The sequence below is a fragment of the Amblyomma maculatum genome, chromosome 1, assembly GCF_055883805.1.
Source record: "Amblyomma maculatum isolate TAMU_Amacu chromosome 1, ASM5588380v1, whole genome shotgun sequence".
Classification (NCBI taxonomy): domain Eukaryota; kingdom Metazoa; phylum Arthropoda; class Arachnida; order Ixodida; family Ixodidae; genus Amblyomma; species Amblyomma maculatum.
The window spans coordinates 446,180,942-446,203,186 of NC_139344.1; the positions used below are offsets into that span (position 1 = coordinate 446,180,942).

General features: G+C 47.6%; 1 protein-coding gene across 1 annotated transcript in view; it reads left to right on the top strand.

The window, feature by feature from the left end:
* Nucleotides 1-2,785: 2,785 nt before the first annotated feature.
* LOC146209622 (juvenile hormone acid O-methyltransferase-like) overlaps nt 2,786-22,245 on the top strand; it is a 29,012-nt gene continuing 9,552 nt past the window's right edge. Inside the window, exons 1-5 of the mRNA XM_084580717.1 lie at nt 2,786-2,830; nt 3,761-3,957; nt 5,885-5,970; nt 9,986-10,203; nt 11,250-11,406. Coding sequence (XP_084436843.1) covers nt 2,786-2,830; nt 3,761-3,957; nt 5,885-5,970; nt 9,986-10,203; nt 11,250-11,406 — 703 coding nt within the window. The remainder of the gene's footprint in view (nt 2,831-3,760; nt 3,958-5,884; nt 5,971-9,985; nt 10,204-11,249; nt 11,407-22,245) is intronic.

Sequence of the window (22,245 nt, forward strand, 5' to 3'; positions counted from 1 at the left end):
GTACTTAACGGGCTTAATTTGGAGGTCATAAGACCTCCAAATTACCTTGACCTTGAAACATTCTTACTACTTCTGCAGTAGGTAGAAGTAGGTTGAAAAAAAAAATGACAATGCGGAGATTCGGGATACGCGTAGCAGCTATAAAGATGTTCATTGAGTTACCTATGTGTGCAAAGAAGTCATTAAAGCTGTTCGCAAGTTCTTCATCCTTTAATGTAGTATTATTAACGACAAGGTTATCGATGAAGTTCGATATAGGCTTCCGGTTTAATACTGAGTTTGTTTTCTTCCAAATAACCTCGTTTTTATGTAGGCAGTGATTATCAAAAAGACGTATAGTTTTCGTCCTTTAAAATTCTGATTGCTTCGTTTAACTTATTTCTAAATGGCTTGCATTGTAACCACTTACTGTGATCCCCAGACTTAAGGAAAGCCTGAAACATTTTATTTTTTAACTTTAATCATTTTAAGTAGGAAACCCAAGGTTTCCTGGGTTTTTTGCTCTCACGAAATGTTTTCAGTTGAAAGGAAGAATAATAGCACTGCTTTAAAAGCTCTAGAAATTTATCATAGGAGGCATTAACACATGGTTGCTTTAACATTCCTGTAGGCCTTGTTCAAGCGTGCTCACTCACTGCCGAAGCGCCTCATTTTCTTTTTTCAGAGCGGTATTTTCAGCGGCTGTAGTTGCTGCCTGACAATTTGCCTCATCAAAGCTTTTGCTGATAAAATCCATGCTTTTCTTATTCTCTTCCAATTCGGCATGGACATTGCGTTCTTCGGTACGCATGTTCCTGTCAGTCGCGTCTTAAATGCTTTTAATTTGGTTTTAAGCTCTTCCTTGAGATCCTGAAAAAGCTTTACCAACGCCTTTGTCATAGTGAAATCAAAGCAGCCCACTCAGACCAACACACGAACTGTGCAGCCTTTCTTTCTGGCAGTAGTTACAGCGAAAAACAAACACCCACAAAAGTGTAGAAGCGAAAATAAAAAACGTTCTAACCTGCATTGTGCAGAAGATGCGGTTAGGAACAGCAGATATCGCTGTCACCTCTCCCAGTGCCGCTTCCAAGTAATGCGCTGAATATATCTGTGCAGAAATGACCACGTGGTCAAGCCAGCACGTGATCTGTCTTGCTGACGAGATGCGCGGAGCCGTACCAATGCAGAGAGATGTGCGGCTCTTGCCTGGTGATTTCCGCTCAGGTCGGGGACGGCCTACGATAAGGTTAGATTCACGGAAGGTGCATTTGTGATCACCACGGCCAACGACGATCCGGGTTCTGTAGGTCGGCACTCTTCAATGTGCAGAAGATGCGGTTAGGATATCGCTGTCGCCACTGCCAATATCGCTGTCACCGCTGTCACCAATGCAAATAATCAACGCAAACTCCACGTTCTCCCAAAGCGTTACCGTTCACAACGAAGTTGTAAATGATTTAGAAGATTCGGTAAGAGCCGTCATATCCTTTCAGTTTCTGCCTCTTTCTTTCTCTTTCCACAAATACCAGTGACTTGAATTATAGGACGACTCAGAGTGCGCGCTCCCGCGTTCAGTACTGACTATATCACTTCACTCCCTCCAATCTTTCGACCACAAATCCGCTAAGTCATTCTTATGAGCACGTACTTCCTACCCGTTCTTCGGTGAACTCCCTTGGTCACTTGTGTGGTTTCTTTCCATCTCGAACACTCCAGGAAAAACGTTAAAAAACGCACGCGATACGAAAATTAGTACATTATGCTTTTTGAGTAAAACAAAGAGTGGTCACCCCAGGTCTGTTCGCTATAATAAAAACATTGTAACACGAGGCCGCTTTTGAGGACTGATAGATGCACTGCCGATGGTCTCCCCTTCTAGAGCAAGGCTGTTTCTTGGACTAGTTGATAGAGCTTGCTCATTTTGGCAAAGGCTGAAGCGCAGAAAAAGACAGACATGACAGGACGTGAGCACTTTGTTCTGTCTCTCTCTCGTCTTTGTGCATTTTTGCGCTTCAGTCTTCGGCGAAATGAGCAATCCCATTCTTCGCCTACCTGGCTTGAGAGTCAAATGCGCCCACTGCCCATATTCGTCGAAAACGAGATGGAGTGGGGCGGGGCACTTTACTACAGAGTCAGCACCTCCATCTGTGCATCGCATTTTTGTCCTTGTTCCAGTGTGGGCCTCCGTTTCTCGGCGATACATCTCACCATCCAGTTCACTCTACTTGCGCTTATATAGGAAAAATGCTAGATACAAAGGAAACAATAATAATGAAAGAATATTGAAAAATACTAAAAGCGAAATAAAAAAATCAATGGGAAGTAGCAGAAGTAACCATGGATCCCGCCTACACAATGAATCTCCTTTCGCATCAGTTTAGTTTTTCCCGGTACAAATACGCTGCCCGTCTTGTTCAGCAAACGACTGTCACATATGACACCGGTTTCTCACTGATTCTTCAAATTTTCGCTAGGTGTCAATGCTAAATTACTCCTCACGCATTACGGACCATCTGAAAATCCAGTTTCAATGCGACATTCCTTCCGGAATAGTGAAATTTGGCGCTGTTCAGTAGTATTAGGCTTTACAATCTCGTTCTTCAGCTTCTTCGCCGTCGGGGTCCGCAGTGGCACCTGCCTCGGTTGGCGGTGGCAGCGCCCAAAACACAGCAGTCCCTCTTCATATTTAGAGGGGAGAAGGGAGCGAGGTAAGTGTGACAAACTCAGAGGCAACGTTGGGACTTGAGTTGTAGCATTCGCATCGGTCGCTGGACGTCAATTCATAAGCCATCGTCAAATAAGGATGGGTGCAGCCATCTCCAATTCCAGCGTCTGGCTTAGGGTTAAGGTTAGGCATTTGTAACAGGCTTCATAACTTTCGCTGGGTTCACATGGGGGCAAGACAAGTTACGAACACCTCAACCTGCACTAGTATTTCATACTGTGTTTACTGTGTTTAATTTCGTACGCTTACACCATCTTGTCTAAACTGTCGGTTAGCTATCAGTGCTGTAAGTGATATTTGAGAAAACTTCACTGTAGAGAAACGCTAGATTCCTACAAAATACAAGATTAATCCCCGTCTACTTGACGGTAAGAAAAAAATAGTTATCTCTAAATATTACTTGCAGTTGCACCAAAGCTAAGACTTAAACATTATTGAATCCCACGCGGAACCGTCATGTGAGGTATTTTAATAATCCAGGCAAATAAGCGAGCTTCTTACTCACGTGGTATTATTAGGCATACTTTCATTGCCAAGGGTGATGTTAGCAAAAAGAGTCGTGACCTAGTGACAATCACTACTTACGTAAAACCTTATCGCGAAGACAGTAAACGTTTAATTAAAAGGCCATTATTTGCATGTATATTAATAGATCACAATAAGCGGTTAGGTTTTACTGTTAGTTGAGAGAAGTCCAAATTGAGCACGTACGTGTAGCTCTCATTGTTTAGCTTGATCTCCTAACTCAAGAATGATTCGAGCAGCTATGCTGTAAACGTTTCGAAACAGTTGGACTTTCGCACCACACACGAGACAGTACAGTTCCAGATCGGGGCCATATAAATCTGCATGTCTCTCAGACGCATACAAATAGAACTTGTAAAATCTTATAGAATTTACGAATGGGCAGCAAGACAGAATAACGTAGCGGAACCTAAATGTTTTCCAGGGGTCTGCATACTTCGCGTGAGCAAAAAAAGGCTGCATATTGATCATAGCCTGACAATAATTGATCAGTTGCATCTTCTCGTTTTCAGAATGTCTCTGTCACAGGTAAACAATCAGTCTTCAGAGGCGAGAGCCCTGCTCGAGCTAAATGAAGCCGAAGTGTTCGAGGCTCGTTCCGAGCGCTACACCTCTGCCAACGCAGCCATCCTCGACGCGTTCCACGGTGCGTTCATGATGCACGACGACCAGGAGCAGCAACAATTCATCGACGTCGGATGCGGAATCGGAGATCTGACGTTCAAGTATGGCACACATTTTATGGTTACACGACAGCAAAACCACGTCTTAAATGCCACAATTCAAACAGGAAGTCAGAGTAATGCAGTGGGAACAAATCAAAAGCCAGTGTAAGGCTCAGAATCCTCTAAACCTGTAGTTGCTATGCCTCACCGCACCAACTAACAAGAATCGCCATAATAATGGCCACAACTCCAGCACAAAAAACAACCTCGTTCATTGTGAGATAAAGAGCAAACACTTATCTAACTAACGTTGAATAAGGGCGAAAATGAGTAAGTGAGTGGGTTGCTTGTGGCGCATCGGGAAAGTGGAGATGGGTCGCGGATTTACGTTGAGGGCGACGGAGGTTATGCAAAACGCTTCCAAACATAAAGTGAGGTGTAGTGTGGTTATGTGTCTGGAGTGTGGTGTTTCTGGATTGCCGGTTGCTTTGCTGCGTCCTCGAATTCAATTTTCCTGGCGCTGTTAGTGGAAGAGCCGTTACACGGAGTCAAACATGGTCCTTCCTGTGACTGAAGACTGCAGAAATTGGCAGGTGCCCCCAGGTTGACCCACAGGACGTTGCACCTTCACGCCCGGAAGCTTTTCTAACCTGCCGGCGTCCGCTAGGGACGCTGGGAGCTATACGATTTACCTGCATGGGCCGAACACGTCGTCCTCACCTAAAAGGGTGGAAAAACAACTTTAAATGAGCCATAAATACTTTACAAGGCATGTAAGAAAAGCGTGACAAGGAGCACAATAGCCAGTTTACGTTCTTGAAAGAGGAAGCATGAATGCGCAGTCATGATTTTGTCTTTTCTTGTTTTTGTATTTTTAATTTCTCATTTCCTGGGTCTTAAATTCCTGACTACTTACTGCAGCGCGTATTCGCTGTGTCCTCTTTTATTCAGCACGCACCAATCACTTTTCGCTGTCGCGCTCCTGTACATTATTACGTGGATTAGACACTTCGATAAACATCGCAGTGAAGTGAGGCAAGTGTGCTGATATAACAGGTTTTTATACAGGCTACAGGTCAACACTTACGAAGACTATCTTCAAATTACCTGTCCACGAATCCGCTTCCAGAAACATGTTCTATCCCTACTAATTCATCTCGATGGCATTTTACATTGTTCGCCCTCATCTACACCGACTCTGCACGTACGGCACTGCTTCAACATCAAGCGCCTTCCCTTATAACTTGTGCCTTCGAAGGACGCACTGTTCCCGCTGACGCAGTTCATTTCAGCGCACGAATAGAAGCGGACAGCAAAGTCCTCAACGCCTTTCCGGTCTTTAGAGATTTGCCCTCCGACCTCGCCTTGGATGCGCGCCTCATCTTGGATGTGCTATCGGTCAACAAGGCTCTTGCCATTTACCAGAGGGGCGTGTCCTCTTGTCTAGAGTATTGCCACGGCCTAACTTTCTAAAGGCGAGCCCGTCGATCCTACAAAATTTGCTGCCCTAAAACAGCGACACATTTTCATTTTAGCATAAATAATCCCAGCTTCCAGGCACTGTTCACCGTATACCGGCCGACCATGCCCCCCCCCCCCCCCCTATAACTTTAAGGCTGTGTCGCTAAGCAAAGCAGACTTAGCGCTGCCCGGGTACGCGATATTCTGGCCACTGCAGCTGTGAAGTCATTCTCTAGATCTAGGGCCGCGCGGGTTGCTTTTGCACGGAACCAAAAGGCATTCTGAGCGTTTTCTTAAAGTAAAGGGGGCTCATAAGCTCACTCTGTCCACCTCTTTAACTACTTCTGTGTAAAGATGACGCAATAGGCCTCCTCCGACAATCTCAATCCTTCTTGTTTCTCGATATGCGCTCCGGATATTGACAGATAAACATTCCCGTCGATGATAAAGACATGACGACTTCCTGTAGTCCTTCTGTGCTAAGCCCATTTAGCAGCATGTCTTTCGGACTATGCACTCCTTCCAGCGCTTCTAACATGGCGAACATGGCGATCGACTCTCTCAACGACTGCGCCCGTGTTGTCTTACTGGGTGGCATCTTAGTTGCCACAAGTGCGGAACTGGCTATCTCAAGATCCTAGGTGACGTCTATGGGAGATTGTATGAAGCTGGCTTCCGAATTAGCCACGAGAAACACCAGCTTGTCTATCTGAGATCTCGTAGTCGGATTGAAGGGTTTCTGCAGATAACCTTCCCCCGATTCCTCCGCGAATAGTAGCCGCCACAGACTACCTCATACTTGCCGATACAAAGAGCAACTACAGACTTCTCTTGGCATGACTTCCTATCTACGCAAATTTGTTGCTGACTTTGCTTGTACAGAGGCCTTCTCATAAATAAGGGGGGTAAAAGGTTAGCAACAAGATTTCAAGACATTCATAAAATAACTGACTGTGTGCGATCTATTGTCGCTTCCACAATGCCTACACACAGACGTGCACACAGATGGCAGCCTTCTTGCGGTCGTGCTTATCGTGACATACAAGGTGCATAACACATTGTTACCTACGCTATCTGAATTTGTCAACTGCAGAAAGTTCACAGCTGCAGAAAGTTAATCCTCCATCGAATTGGAGTGTTTTGCGATGGTATAAAATGCCTTGAAATTTATCCAGTACCTATTTCGGTGGAAACTCACTGTTGCAACGAATATTTCCGCAATAACTTGCATATACTATATTCACAAAGGAACATACGAAGCAAACGTATGCCCGTTAAGCAACAAAGCTCCAAAAATACGCATGCGTGCAGCAGAAGGCGACCGGAATATACTGCCCGCGATTAATTATCTTCTCAAATTTATAGAGATTGTCGCAGTTCCCAATCTCGCAGTGAAGTATGTCGCTGGTATTTTGTAAGATCCGTTCGTAGGAATAGACGAGCTTTCCTGAAAATAAATCTCCAATCGTTCAGCCAGCTTCCGGAGCCATGAACTCTGCGTCTTTTTATACCGGGCGGAAGTTGAGCATCCCTTTGCATTGGCGTATATTCAGCAATCAAATAGCCTCACGGAGCGGCAGCAATAGCAGACAAAGTGAATCCTGTTGAGACTGGTATCTCAGGCCAACGGGCTATGAAACAGTACCTTATGAAGCTGTGTACGGTCAGCAGCATCAGCTTACAGTACAGCGCTGCTTCGAAACTCCCATCCACATTGAAACTCTTGTGGGACGACGGGCAGCCTGCCAGAAGAAGAGGTGGATTCCCGAGGCACCTCTTGGAACCCGGATTCAGATGCACTACCCATAGGCCAAGCGGTCACGTTTTTACGAACTGGATTAAAGTGAAGCTTTCTATCTGCGTCAGATAATCTCGTAGTCTCCTCTACTTTCATCAGTGCAATGGATCCAGAGTACACCGCTATCGCAATGCTCTCTCCCCAGTATTTTATACTGTCCAACGACTAACGTCTCAATCACTTCTATTTAAAAGTAAGCAATACCATAGAATGCCAAGACAATACGGGGTAATTCGAGATTAGCCCCAAACTAAATCACCCAAGGTTTTTGCATTGGATGCCGCCTTTCACTTCCAATGAAGACTGTGTTGTTTTCGCATCCATTATAGCGATTGTGGCAGGTGGTTGCCGGCGGGCAGTTTTTTGGGGCGACAACCTAAGTGGCGCCTCGTTTTCCTCCCAAAAGAATAAATTTATCACAAGATAATCAACGACATAGTACTAAAAGCTATGATAAAATACGATGCTCAAGCATTTTCATCGCACAAGGATATTTAGGTGCTTACGTAATTTTCTCCTTTAGCGGCTTCGTGAGCTCCTAGTGGGTGACGCCTTGTGCAGTGTCAAGGCACCTGGGCTGGAGTGGGTGGTGGTTTCTCAAAGCAGATCTTTGAGGGTGACTGATTAAAATAAGCTCCTGAAGAGTAAAAGTAGACGGTGTAGCCAATGTATCAAAAGGGGCGTTCGATCTGTAGGCAGCACCCAAGTAGAAGGGGTGCGATGAACGTCTTCACTCTGCGAGACTACAGACTGACTCCTGCATTTCCTTATTAACATTCGATACTTGAGAGACCGCAACGAACAGAAACCGGCCTTGCGAGACCTATTAAGGCCCATGATTCTGGAATATTTTTACATTCCGATGCAGATGAAAGAGATAATACTGCTAACCACCTGCTTCTTGGGACGGACTATGGTTTCAATGCGCTTAAAGATTCTGATTTTGAAAGTTTTTCCTGCATGTATAGTGAATAGTTAAAACTTCTGTACAAACCAATGGGGGTCATTCAGTTTAAATAGTTGTGCGGTAAGCGTGGAATATTTCAAGATATTGTCACGGTGTTGGCGACTGGGGCTAGTTTAACAGAGCCGGTACATGTGGAATTCCACAGTCCGAGTTTTAGGTACGTCCTGCGAGTGCGGAGCCGTTTCACATCGATGTCGTTTTGCTCTGAGCGCCCCTGGCAATATCTTTAGTAGAACGAAAGGAAGAAGATGGCTACACGGTATGAAAGAGCACTGAGCGAGGGAAGAGATTGAGGGAAGCCCCAGTTCGCAGGTCGAGCCAACGTTTCGACAAGTGAACTTGTCTTCACCTGGATATCTTTATCATCCTTATCTTCTATCTCAGTATCTATATCGTTCGTATCTTTATATCTTTTAGTAGCTATCTTTAGTAGCATATGGATATATATGGTCTAAGCATCGAACACATGGCAAATGTTTGCTTCTGATCCTGTTCCTGTGCTCACAGTGCGTAACTCAGCCTCCCTAAAAAACCGGTCGGTGTGTTTTTAAATAACCTTAAAGCAGGTATGAAAAATAGAAAGATATTTCTCTGAGCTTATAGTACAACTTACATAAGCTTCCGAGACGTACACAACGTTGCTTCTGAAGGTTATCTGCGCTCAAAAAATTAAGTCAGATTGTCACAAAAAACAAATAGGTTGGGTTTTTAAAATTATTGCCATAAAACCGGAAGCCACCTGAAGGATAATCTGCGGATATATTGGGTATTGTCATGATCCTAACAATAATGTAAAAGCACTATGATCGAAAACCCTTTATCAAAATGTCTATAAACATTTTGAGAACGTTGAAGAAAAGTGAAGATTTCGGTCTCCTTTCTTATGACATCACTGAATGTAACGACAATATTACGTCACTTTCTAGTCGCAAGCATTTTTATACGCCGATAGCCTAGACATTACCCCGTAAAGAGATAAGTGTTCTCCAATCCAGCTCTGTAATGAGCTGTTCCTGTTTTGTAGACTCGAATTATGCATATTCTCGACTTCCACAACCACCGACGAAATGTAATATACATTCCGGAAATAGATAAAGGCTGTCATGTTTAGAAGCTTAACCTTAGTTTGTTTTTTTGTTTTTCGAAAGAATTTTTCCATTTTATTATTCTTCCTAACTTTGTACTTTGATAACAAAAACGTCTATACCTGAGATCAAGTTTGCCAGAAAGTACATTTGTGTAGGAGATCTTTATGAAAAAAATTAAGGTATATTATTATGCTAGCATGATTTATGAATGCAGTATTGTGAAACGTAAATCAATAATAACAATTTCCAGTATTCTTAAATTTTGTGAATATGTTTGCTCTCAAAATTTATACCACACTTGTGCGTTCGGCCTCTCACAAATGTTTGTGCACTACAAAAACACCTTCAGAGCGCGCTCTTGTGAATATGTTTGCTCTCAAAATTTATACCACACTTGTGCGTTCGGCCTCTCACAAAAGTTTGTGCACTACAAAAACACCTTCAGAGCGCGCTCGTTCTATTCTCTGCAATATAGCGCGATTGGAGATGCAGCATTGGCATGCCCTAACACGTGAATTTCAGGTGCACTTTCTGGCGGGACAAGCTGTATATCTACGTGTCATTTGTTATCGCTGAAACAGTTTTGTATAATCAACCAAAGACTAAAGAGATGTAGATTCGCTTAAATGGTCCCATGTCCAAGCAGGCACTTGCTCCCTCACTGCACTCCGTGCCGGCGGCTTGTTGCGGTTGACCGCTCGGAACACTTGATGCAGCTTGCCTCCCAGAAGTACCCGCATCCAAAGATTGAATACTAGGTCCTGGACATCGTAGGAGATGTGGAAGGATTCGTCCGTGACCAGGGCCAGTTCCAGAGAGTCTACTCATTCTCCATGTTGCATTGGGTCAAGGACAAGCGTCTGGCCATGCACAATTTCGAAACCCTGCTCGCTCCTGGTGGAGCGTTCTTCCTGGTCATGCTGGGAGGATCCCAGATACATTATCTCTACAAGGAGATGACCAAATCTCCGCGTTTCGCAGAGTATACCCAGGTAAGTCGTAGGCGCGGTCTGAAAACTAATGGTTAAGGAACTACCCTTTGCTCTATTTTGTCTCGGACTGCAGTCGGAGAATAAAATATTCAATGAACTCCTAATTTATCTCATTCAAAGAAGAGCCTTGTTAAGACTATCAAGAAACCATAGTCCCTGTTTTGTTCTAAATACTGTTATAAACGTTTTAAAACAAGAAAGATGCGAAATGTAAAAAAAAAATATTGCACAAAGATTACGATGACGCGTGTACCTCACCATGCGTGTAGTTTTTCACCTCACCTTACAAGTGTGCTATAAACTACTCGAGCTTTGGTAACTGCATTTAGAAGGTTTTCTTTAGGTTGCCTTCTGGGTGTTTTTGCGCTCACGCAGCATACCCACACAATCAAAAGTTTGACGCACTAGATTTTAGCACCCAATCGAGAACAGAAATTGTCTATGTTACAGGAACGTTGACATATTAAATGGCAAACGTCAACTCGTATGTGAAAAAAGCTCCATAGCTGTACCAACGTAACCAGTCGACAAATGTCCGGGAAACACCGTCGAAGTTTTTTAGCGCGCTATAGGTTCTCTAATAGTGAAGAAATCATTTTATTCAACTTTGAATATGCGTAAAGAACAGAGGTGATCAATGCGACTAACGTCGCAGAAATGAATTAGTGTCAGGAGAATTTCCTGTTTTACACGTTTGTATTGACCCTCACTACTGCCCCTACCTGCCAATTGCCGTCTCCCCCTCGGTTGTATACGCTACTGCTTGCCTTCTCCCCTGACAGAGGAAGGCGATAATTTTCCTTTTTTTTTCATATTGCTCCCGCTACTTTCTAATCGTTCTTCACCTTTCCTTACCCCTCTACTTTTCAGGTGAAATAAAGTTTCCACCTCATTCAGGCAGAGGAACGGGGCGCTTTTTCAGACATGGTCTCTTGGGCTCACGCTTAAAGTTTATGTACATGATATGCTGATGCCTTAGGTTCTGTGAATTACGAAGAAAACGGCTCGCTGTACAATTCCTGACCTGATTTATTTCTACCGTGCAGATTATGGAAGAATGCATGCCTGTGATAAACGCAGCTCAGGATAAAGAGTCCCTACGAAAATACGCCGCAGATCTCCTCAAGTTCACCAAGCTCATTCCCCTGACCTGTGAAGTTTTTTCGTATCCTTCTAAAAACCTGACCAAACAACAAATGGCTGGTGAGTAAAATAAATTAACTCAAACCATAAGCGCAGTTTCTTGGAGCAGTTTGTGCCCTAGAGTCTTGTTTTTAAGCATGAAACATTTTTTGGAAGCCTGCTCACATTGTATGTCGTAGTCATCGTCGGCGTCATTATCCACCTGCGAGCCACACTAAATAGCAGTACAGAGAACCGCCACCTGTCATGACTTAAGAGATGGCAGAGTGGAATGATGGAAAGCCCTTTCCCGCATTTCAGGGAGCTGGAGGAGGGAGAGATACAACGGGTTGTCTAATGGCTTGGAGGCACTAGAAGTGTCGAGTGTCGAGGTAAATTATTCTGGGTAGAATAGAGAGAAAAAATAATATTGCCCGCCTGTGCCACCGAAGCCCCACCGAAAATCCAGAAGGAGACTGCCACCAATGAAGCCCACAGGGTGGCTACCATGCAAGGAGGTTTTGAAAGGGACCACACTCAGACTCAGAACTGCTGAGTGCTGATCTCTGAACTCTTTGCGCTAAAAGAGGACAAGGGAGTCAGAGGGAGTTTCGCTTCAAAGTAAGTCGTCGCCATGTCACATTGTCTGCAGCGAGCTTTTGAGAGAAGCCGCCAGGACACCACTCGGCGCTGGCGGTACTTGTGTACAGACACGTAACAAAATAACATTCAGAACAACTGATACATTTTTACACATCTCTGGTCTTCTCACAATGCAGTTATCTGGATATATAATTTAAAATGAAAGACATGAAGGCACCACGAGCACGTTCTAAACACCGCGATTTTCTCCACTCTGCTGGACACCATGTGAGGCGTTCACGGGTCAGCGTCTCCGCCGCCTCGCTCTTACATCATTCTGTCAACAACGGTTATTAGCGAGCTCACGTTTTCGTGTATTTTGGTCGTAACCGAGAGATAACCGTACCGTGCTACAGTTATGCCTGTCTTCTACACTTGCGTGCTGCAAGCATGCGTGTGCGCATGCGCGGAAAAGTTCAAAACACAAGTGATGCAGGCGCCGTCAAGCAAGGATATTGAACGGGAATACTAATATTTTGCAATAAAAGGTAATATATTTGAGAGTAAAAGTAAAATTATTTACGAAATTTTTATTTAGTGACTCGGATGTAAAGCGCATTATAATCGGGAGTACTCGCTACTACCTTAAACGGAGATGACCGAGCTCTTTAGCTGGAAACTTCCTTGAAGAGCAGCTGCATCACTTTTCGAGAATTTTGCGATATTCAAGGATTCAAATTTAAATTGGCTGTAGGTAATGCATGCAAAGTGTTTTTTGCGCTAGCATTCAAACTCGAGACGTGATCGACGATTAAACTTCAAGCTTCTCCTCACGGCACTGAATTTCTGCGGACAAGCTCGGTGATTACGTTACGGACGGCAATATTTCTGATGTTCGTCGTCATCGCCCACGTCCTGCTGCGCCTTTTCTAATGGTGCTATTCAACATATCTAGGGCTTTGTTTACGACAGCTTTGTTTTTATTTCTCGAAACAAAGTGTGCCTATGCAGGAAACGAACCGGTACCGCCAATGACGTCATCATGCATCCCCCACCCGTCGCTGTGCAGTTCGGTGAAGCCCGATAGCCGTCGCAGAATAAATTGCGAATTGTGGCATTGTTAAACTCCCTCCCCCCCCCCCCCCCCCCCCCCCAAATGCTAACGCCAAGATATTGTCACGTAGTGGTGACGAGGGCGACGACACAAATGAAGGGTCGATGATTGCACTAAAGAAACTCTTTATTTGGGCTGACTTGCGCCCGCAAAAGAACTAAGCAACTCGGCGGCGGCGATAGAAACAAACGTGCTCGTCGATCGTCGAACAAAGAATGCCCGTCACAATCGGCAACGCTCAATTTAAAGGCTGCACAGAACAATCTAGATAACGTCGAAAACTGCTACCAGCACGGGCTGGAACATTGTGGAAAGACACCCGAGTGGCCGGAACCTTCCAGACAGATCTCGGTGCGTCTTGCGCTACGACAAAACTGATAAAGGTGTGACTCGCGACATCGAGCAGTAACAAACAAAGATTACAGAACTGATACGCGGTCCAGACTCGGAGTGATAAGCCTGTATGCCGGCGGCTGTTAAAAAACAACAAATACTGTTTTGCAGGTTTCGCGGCATTACTCCCCCCTTAAAAAAAACATCGCCTCGATGTTCCAAAACAAAGAAACTTAAACATAAACACTGCAAAGTTTAAACACCACAGATTCTTCAGCGCGCGTAATATGGCTTCAGTCGTACAACATGTACAATTTCTGGGCGTGCGCGTCGCCGTTGTGATGCTGACGTTCCGTCGGGAATGACTTCATAGTCCAGTGGTCCGACGCGGCGAAGGATTTTGTATGGCCCAAAGTATCGACGCAACAACTTTTCACTTAATCCGCGACGGCGAATTGGTGTCCAAACCCACACTTGGTCTCCTGGATTGTACTCTGCATGGCGTCGTCGTAAATTGTATCGTCGACTGTCGGTGCGCTGTTGGTCTTTAATACGCAGCCGTGCGAGTCGTCGGGCTTCCTCTGCACGCTGCAGGTAGGCGGCAACGTCAAGGTTGTCTTCGCTGGTTACGTGCGGCAGCATTGCATCGAGCGTCGTCGTGGGCTCCCTGCCGTACACAAGCTTAAACGGGGTCGCTCTGGTCGTCTCCTGGACTGCCGTGTTATACGCGAAGATCACGTACGGCAAGATGGTGTCCCAGGTCTTGTGTTCAGCGTCGACGTACATAGCGATCATGTCCGCGATCGTTTTGTTCAGGCGCTCCGTAAGGCCATTGGTCTGGGGATGGTACGCAGTTGTTCGTCGATGGCTTGTGTGACTGTATTCCAGGATGGCTTGCGTCAACTCTGCCGTAAACGCCGTTCCCCTGTCCGTGATGAGCACTTCTGGGGCGCCGTGTCGCAAGAGAATTTGTTCGACAAAAAATTTGGCGACTTCTGCCGCGGTACCATTTGGTAGTGCTCTTGCTTCGGCGTAACGGGTAAGGTAGTCAGTGGCCACGATGATCCACTTGTTACCCATAGACGAAGATGGAAAGGGGCCGAGGAGATCCATCCCAATTTGTTGAAAGGGCAGGATTGGGGGCGGAATCGGGTTTAGTAGTCCTGCTGGTCTGTTCGGCGGCGTCTTGCGTCGTTGGCACTCACGACACGTCTTCACGTAGTGGGCAACTTCGGCAGGCAGTCGCGGCCAGTAATACTTCTCCTGGATTCGACGCAACGTGCGCGCAAATCCGAGGTGGCCTGCTGTTGGCTCATCGTGAAACGCCTGCAGAATTTCTTGCCGAAGGGTTTTAGGCACTACGAGAAGCTGCGCGGTCTTGTTAGGTGCGAAGTTCTTCTTCACGAGGAGGCCATTGCTTAACGTGAAGGATGATAAATGTCGTCTGAACACACCAGGAGGGGAAGCGGTCTTTCCTTCCAAGTAATCGGCTAGCGCTTTCAGCTCAGGGTCTGATCGCTGTTGTTCTGCGAAACTGCTGGCGCTTACCGGTCCCAAAAAGGCGTCGTCGTCATCGTCATTCGGGGGAGCATCGACCGGAGCGCGGGATAAGCAGTCTGCGTCTGAATGCTTCCGGCCCGACTTATAGATTACAGTCATGTCAAATTCTTGAAGTCGTAGGCTCCATCTGGCAAGGCGGCCGGAAGGATCTTTCAAATTAGCCAGCCAGCAGAGCGCGTGATGGTCGCTTACCACCTTGAATGGTCGGCCGTATAGGTATGGACGAAACTTAGAAGTGGCCCAGATGATTGCAAGGCACTCCTTCTCGGTCGTCGAGTAATTGACTTCGGCTTTTGTGAGTGACCTGCTAGCGTAGGCGATTACTTTCTCCTGTCCGGCACTCTTCTGGACGAGAACGGCTCCTAGGCCCACACTGCTCGCGTCGGTGTGAATTTCGGTCTCGGCGTTTTCATCAAAGTGGCCAAGTACAGGAGGGCATTGCAGGCGGCGCTTGAGTTCGTCGAAGGCTTCTCCGTGCGGCGCTTCCCATTTAAAAGGTACGTCAGCCTTTGTAAGCTGCGTCAACGGTTCGGCGATCCGCGAAAAGTTTCTGACAAATCGTCGATAATAAGCGCACAGCCCAAGGAATCGGCGCACAGCTTTCTTCTCCGCAGGCTGTGGGAATTGTGCGATTGCAGCTGTTTTCTCCGGGTCTGGGCGAATACCGTCCTTGCTAACGATGTGACCTAGAAACCGGAGTTCTTCGTAGGCGAAGTGACACTTCTCTGCTTTTAGCGTTAGTCCCGATGACTTGATGGCTTCCAGCACTGTCTGTAGTCGTTTTAGGTGGTCTTCAAAGTTTGACGAGAAGACAACAACGTCGTCCAAATATACCAAACAAATTTGCCACTTCAAGCCTGCCAGGACTGTGTCCATTACTCGTTGAAACGTGGCTGGTGCGGAGCAGAGGCCAAATGGCATGACCTTGAACTCATAAAGGCCGTCCGGTGTGATGAATGCGGTCTTTTCGCGATCTCTTTCGTCGACCTCAATTTGCCAATATCCGCTCTTCAGGTCCATCGATGAGAAGTACCTTGCATTGCAGAGCCGGTCGAGAGTGTCGTCGATGCGGGGAAGCGGGTAGACATCTTTCTTCGTTATGCTATTCAAGCGGCGGTAATCAACGCAGAAGCGAAGTGTGCTGTCTTTCTTCTTGACCAAAACGACTGGTGCCGCCCAGGGGCTGTTCGAGGGCTGGATTACGTCATCACGTAGCATTTCCTCAACTTGATCGCGAATGGCCTGGCGTTCTCGCGGCGATACACGATAAGGGCTTTGGCGCAGAGGTCGGGCGTGTTCGTCCGTTATAATGCGGTGCTTGGCCAGTGGTGTTTGTCGTACCTTCGATGATGACGAGAAGCACTCCCCGTAGCTTCGAAGAAGACTAAGAATCTGGTCTTTCCTGCTGTGGGTCAATGCCGGGTTGATGTCAAATTTGGGCTGACGGAATTGGTCCGGTGAGTCTTCCAGCGTTTGGTCGTGGAGGGCGAATACATCTTTGAGGTCGGCTAATTCGTTGAGAAAAGCGATCGTCGTGCCCTTGTTGAGATGCCGGTATTCTTCGGTGAAGTTTGTTACTAGCACCTGAGTTTGACCTCTCCGGAATTTCGCGATGCCTCTTGCGATACCGACACCTCGTTCTAAGAGCAATTGTATATTTCCTTCGACGATGCCTTCAGCGGTTTCGATGTTTGCGCTACCTACGCAGACTGCGATGCTTGATCGGGGCGGGACGGTCAATTCTTCATCGAGGACGTTTAGAGCGATGTGTTGCATCGACGTCGTCGTAGCAGGAATGGCTTTGTCGGCAGAGAGCTTGATGAGCTTGGATCGCAGGTCGATGATAGCCCTATGTTCATTTAAGAAGTCCATGCCTAAAATCACGTCGCGGGAGCACTGCTGCAAGACCACAAAGCTGGTGGGGTAAGTACGCCCATTTACGGTTATTCTTGCAGTGCATCGTCCCGATGGAGTAATCAGGTTGCCACCTGCGGTGCGAATCAGCGGGCCATCCCAAGCGATTGTAACTTTCTTGAGATGGGAGGCTAACGGTCCACTGATGACTGAATAGTCAGCTCCGGTGTCTACAAGGGCAGTGACTCTGCGACCGTCGATATCAACTTCAAGGTCACTTGTTCGCGTCCTCGCATTGCACGTGGGCCTTAGTGTCCGATCTCGGCTCCGTCGTTTCTTCAGGTCATGGCCGGGGCATACCGTTGTTACTTCGCTGGGCGGCGGTGTCTGCTTGCACTCTGGTCGTGTTGTCGGCGATGTCGTCGTGTGGAGCGGCGATGAAATGGTTGCGTCGTCGTTAGTGGTCGTCGGCGGCGGAGGATCTTCTTCTTTTCGCCGTTGAGCAACCTTACCTCCAAAGGTTGCTGCCTTTAGTTTCCCCTACGGGGACTTGGGGACCTTCCGCGCACACTATCATCATAGTTACGTCCAGGCGACGCAAAGCGGGCCCTGTACGGCGATGGAGACCTGAATCGACGGCTTGGTGGCGCAATCTCACCGCTACGCAGATAGTTGTCGATTTCTTGCGGCCGTTCACTTGGGCGTGGTCGTGGAGCGTCGACTGCAAATCCGCGGAGACCGATTCGTCGGTACGGGCAGTGCCGCAGAATGTGGCCGGCCTCACCGCAGTGGAAGCATAATGGGCGGTTGTTCGCTGTCCTCCATGCGTCGCACTTCCTGGGGCTTGTTGGTCGTTGGTAGGCTTGGCGGGCGGGAGCCAAGGGGCGGTTTTCAGGAACAGGCCGGTAGCGGCGAGGGCTCGGAAAGTCATCACGTCGGGGCGGAGGGCGACGTAATGCACCAGCGTAGTTCATCGCTGTTGCCTCTTGTGCTGGAACAGTCGCAGCCGTCGCTTCAGGAACGCCCAGCGCCTGCTGGACTTCTTCACGGACGACGTCCGCGAGCGTCGCCACCTGGGGTTGTTGCGATGATGGCTGCATTCTGCGGAGCTCTTCTCGCACGATCTCCCGGATGATGTCCCGAAGGTTCTCTCCGCTTGCAGATGCGCTGGGGTAGTGGCATGAGTAGTCTGGTTGAAGTGGTCGCTCGTAGTGGCGCATCCGGGTGTACAACGTCTTCTCGATGGCAGACGCTTCCGTTTCAAATTCCGCCACTGTTGTTGGCGGATTTCGGACAAGATTTGCAAAAAGCGATTCTTTGACGCCTCGCATTAAAAATTTGACTTTCTCACCTTCAGTCATGTTAGGGTTAGCGCGGCGAAAGAGGCGCTTCATCTCTTCAACGTACGCCAGCAAAGGCTCGTTAGGAAGTTGAAGTCTTGACTGAAGGAGGTCCTGGGCTCTTTCTTTTCGGACGACGCTTGAAAAGGCAGTCAAAAACGCTTCCTTAAAAATGTCCCAATCCTTCATAGCTGCCTCATGATTTTCGAACCAAACTCGGGCATGTCCTTGAAGAACGAAGTAGACTTGCCTGAGTTTCGTGGCGTCGTTCCAGCCATTGAATTCTGCCACACGGTCGAAAAGGTCCGCCCAGTCTTCTGCATCTTCATCCGGTGGTCCATGGAAGCAGGGGGGCTCACGGGGTTGAACGAAAACAACCGGTGCTGTAGGCTGGGCCATTGTGAGCGTCGATGTCTTCCGAGATCGAGTGGGGTCAGGCAGCAGACCGTGTTCGGGTTGTAGGCCTTGAAGTCGGCGGCTGGCTCGTTGACCTGTACGATGGTTTTCCAGGGCGACAGGAACACGGCTTGGGTCTTCGCTTGAAGGATCAAAGGCAGCACCTCCACCAGATGTCACGTAGTGGTGACGAGGGCGACGACACAAATGAAGGGTCGATGATTGCACTAAAGAAACTCTTTATTTGGGCTGACTTGCGCCCGCAAAAGAACTAAGCAACTCGGCGGCGGCGATAGAAACAAACGTGCTCGTCGATCGTCGAACAAAGAATGCCCGTCACAATCGGCAACGCTCAATTTAAAGGCTGCACAGAACAATCTAGATAACGTCGAAAACTGCTACCAGCACGGGCTGGAACATTGTGGAAAGACACCCGAGTGGCCGGAACCTTCCAGACAGATCTCGGTGCGTCTTGCGCTACGACAAAACTGATAAAGGTGTGACTCGCGACATCGAGCAGTAACAAACAAAGATTACAGAACTGATACGCGGTCCAGAATCAGAGTGATAAGCCTGTATGCCGGCGGCTGTTAAAAAACAACAAATACTGTTTTGCAGGTTTCGCGGCAATATTTCGCACGCCTTAAGGGCAAGCTATAGTCATTCAACCGTTCAGAACTCATCGAAATCTAAAACAGAAGCAGTTTCCCTAAACGAGTGCCATCTGACACGGCACGCATCCCATTCGAGCCAAGAACGACTTTGGATGAAAAGAGTTGACAAGAATTTAGCCATGCCCATGTGACAGAACATAAACATGGCTGGCAAATATCGACTAACCAGGTACTTATCCAGAACACTTCGGTTTTATTACACTCCAGGAGCGGACATCGGCCCTAGTTCTCCTGTTCATGCCCGCCTTGACGCCTTTTGTTGAAAATTGTCATGTGGTGGTGACAAGGTCGATGATACAAATGATGAGTCGGTGATTGCACTGATTATTGGGCTGACTTGCGCCCGCAAAAGAACTAAGCAACTCGGCGGCGGCGATAGCAACAAACGTGCTCGTCGATCGTCGAACAAAGAATGCCCATCGCACTCGTCAAAACTCAATTTAAAGGCTGCTCAGAACAATCTAGATAACGTTGCAAACTGCTAGTAGCACAACCTGGAACGTTGTAGAAACATACGCGAGTGATCGAAATCTTCGAGACAGATCTCGGCGCATCGTTCGCGACCAAGAAAATGATAACGCGTCGTATCGCGACAGCGACCATGAACAAACACTAGATACAGAACTGATAAGCGCGCCAGAATAACAATGTAATGGCGCATGCCAGCGGCTGTCGAACAGGAACAAATAAAGATGTAAACAGTTGGCGGCATTACTCCCCCCTTGAAAAACATCGCCTCGATGTTTCAAATAAACAGACATTAATTAACCTAAGCATTGCAAAGCAATTATGAATAGCCTTTAGCGCGCATGATATGGCTTATGGCGTACAACATGCACAATTTATGGATGCACTCGGCGCCGCTGCCGCGCCATCGGGAACGACCTCGTAGTTGAGTTGTAGGGGCCGAAGCTTCGGCGTAAAAGTTTTCCGCTCAGTCAGCGGCGGCGAATCGGCGTCCAAACCCAGACTTGATCTCCCGGCTTGAACTGAACATCGCGTCGTCGTAAGTTGTAACGTCGAGCGTCGGTTCATTGCTGATCTTTAATGCGCATTTGGGCGAGTCTTCCGGCTTCCTCTGCACGTTGAAGGTAGGCGGCGACGTCCAGGTTATCCTCATCGGTTACGTGTGGCAGCATTGCGTCAAGCGTCGTGAGCTCCCTGCCGTACACAAGGCTGAACGGGGCCGACCTGGTTATCTCCTGGATGGTGGTATTATAAGCGAAGATGACGTAGGGTAGAATGGCGTCTCATGTCTTGTGCTCGGTGTCGACGTACATTGCAATGATATCTGCAATAGTTTTGTTGAGACGCTCCGTAAGTCCATTTGTCTGGGGATGGTACGCAGTAGTTCGTCGATGCCTTGTATGACTGTATTCTTGGATGGCTTGCGTCAGCTCTGCCGTAAATGCCGTTCCCCTGTCCATGACGAGGACTTCTGGGGCGCCGTGTCGCCAGAGAATTTGTTCGAGAAAAAACTTTGCGACTTCTACCGCAGTACCATTGGGCAGTGCTTTTGTTTCGGCGTATCAGGTAAGGTAGTCGATGGCCACGATGATCCACTTGTTACCCGCAGATTAAGATGGAAAGGGGCCGAGAATATCCATCCCAATGTCTTCAAAGGGCAGGGTTGAGGGCGGTATCGGGTTTAGTAGCCCAGCTGTCCTGATCGGCGGCGTCTTGCGTCGCTGGCACTCGCGCACGTTTTTATTATTGGGCAACGTTGGCAGGCAGTCGCGGCCAGTAGTACTCTTGGATTCGATGCAAAGTGTGCGCAAATGCGAGGTGCCCTGCTTTGGCTCGTCGTGCAACGCATGAATAATTTCCTGTCTGAGGGTTTTAGGCACGACAACAAGCTGCGCTGTCTTGTTGGGAGCGAAGTTGTTTGCGATGACGTTATTGCTTAAGGCCAATGACGACAACTGACGCCTAAACACAGCAGGAGGAGAAGCGGTCTTGCCTTCCAAGTAATCTGCTAGGTCTTTCAGCTGAGGATCTGATTACTGTTGTTGTGCAAAGCTGCTGGCGCTTACTGGTCTCAGAAAGGCATCGTCGGCATCGTCCTTCGGAGGAACGTAGACGGGAGCACGGGACAAGCAGTCTGCGTCTCAGTGCTTGCGGCCCGACTTATAGACTACTGTAACGTAAAATTCTTGAAGTCTTAGGCTCCATAGGGCAAGGCGGCCGGAGGGGTCTTTCAAATTAGCCAGGCAGCAGAGCGCGTGGTGATCGCTTACCACCTTGAATGCTCGACCGTATAGGTATGGACGGAAATTAGAAATGGCCGAGGTTATCGCGAGACACTCCTTTCCGGTCGCCGAGTAATTCATGAGTGATGACGTGATCCAGCCATCCAACAGCCCCTGGGCGGCACCAGTCGTTTTGGTGAAGAAGAAAGACGCACACTTCCCTTCTGCGTCGATTACCGCCGCTAGAATGGCATAACTAAGAAGGATGTCTACCCACTTCCCCACATCGACGACACACTGGACCGGCTCTGCAATGCAAGGTACTTCTCATCGATGGACCTGAACAGCGGATGTTGGCAAATTGAGGTCGACGAAAGAGGTCGCGAGAAGACAGCATTCATCACACCGGACGGCCTTTTCGAGTTCAAAGTGATGCCATTTCGCCTCCACCCCGCCCCTCCACCAGATGACACGTGGTGGTGACAAGGTCGATTTCACAAATGAAGAGTCGGTGATTGCACTGAACTCTTTATTGGGCTGACTTGAGCCCGCAAAAAAGTAAGCAACTCGGTGGCGGCGCTAGGAACAAACGTGCTCATCGATCGTCGAACAAAGAATGCCCGTCACACTCGTCAAAGCTCAATTTAAAGGCTGCTCAGAACATACTAGATAACGTCGCAAACTGCTAGTAGCACAACCTGGAAAATTGTAGAAACATACGCGAGTGATCGGAATCTTCGAGACAGATCTAGGCGCATCGGTCGCGACAAAGAAAATTATAACGCGTCGTATCGCGACAATGAGCATGAACAAACACGGGATACAGTATTGATAAGCGCACCAGAATAACAATGATAAGGCCGCATGCCAGCGACTGT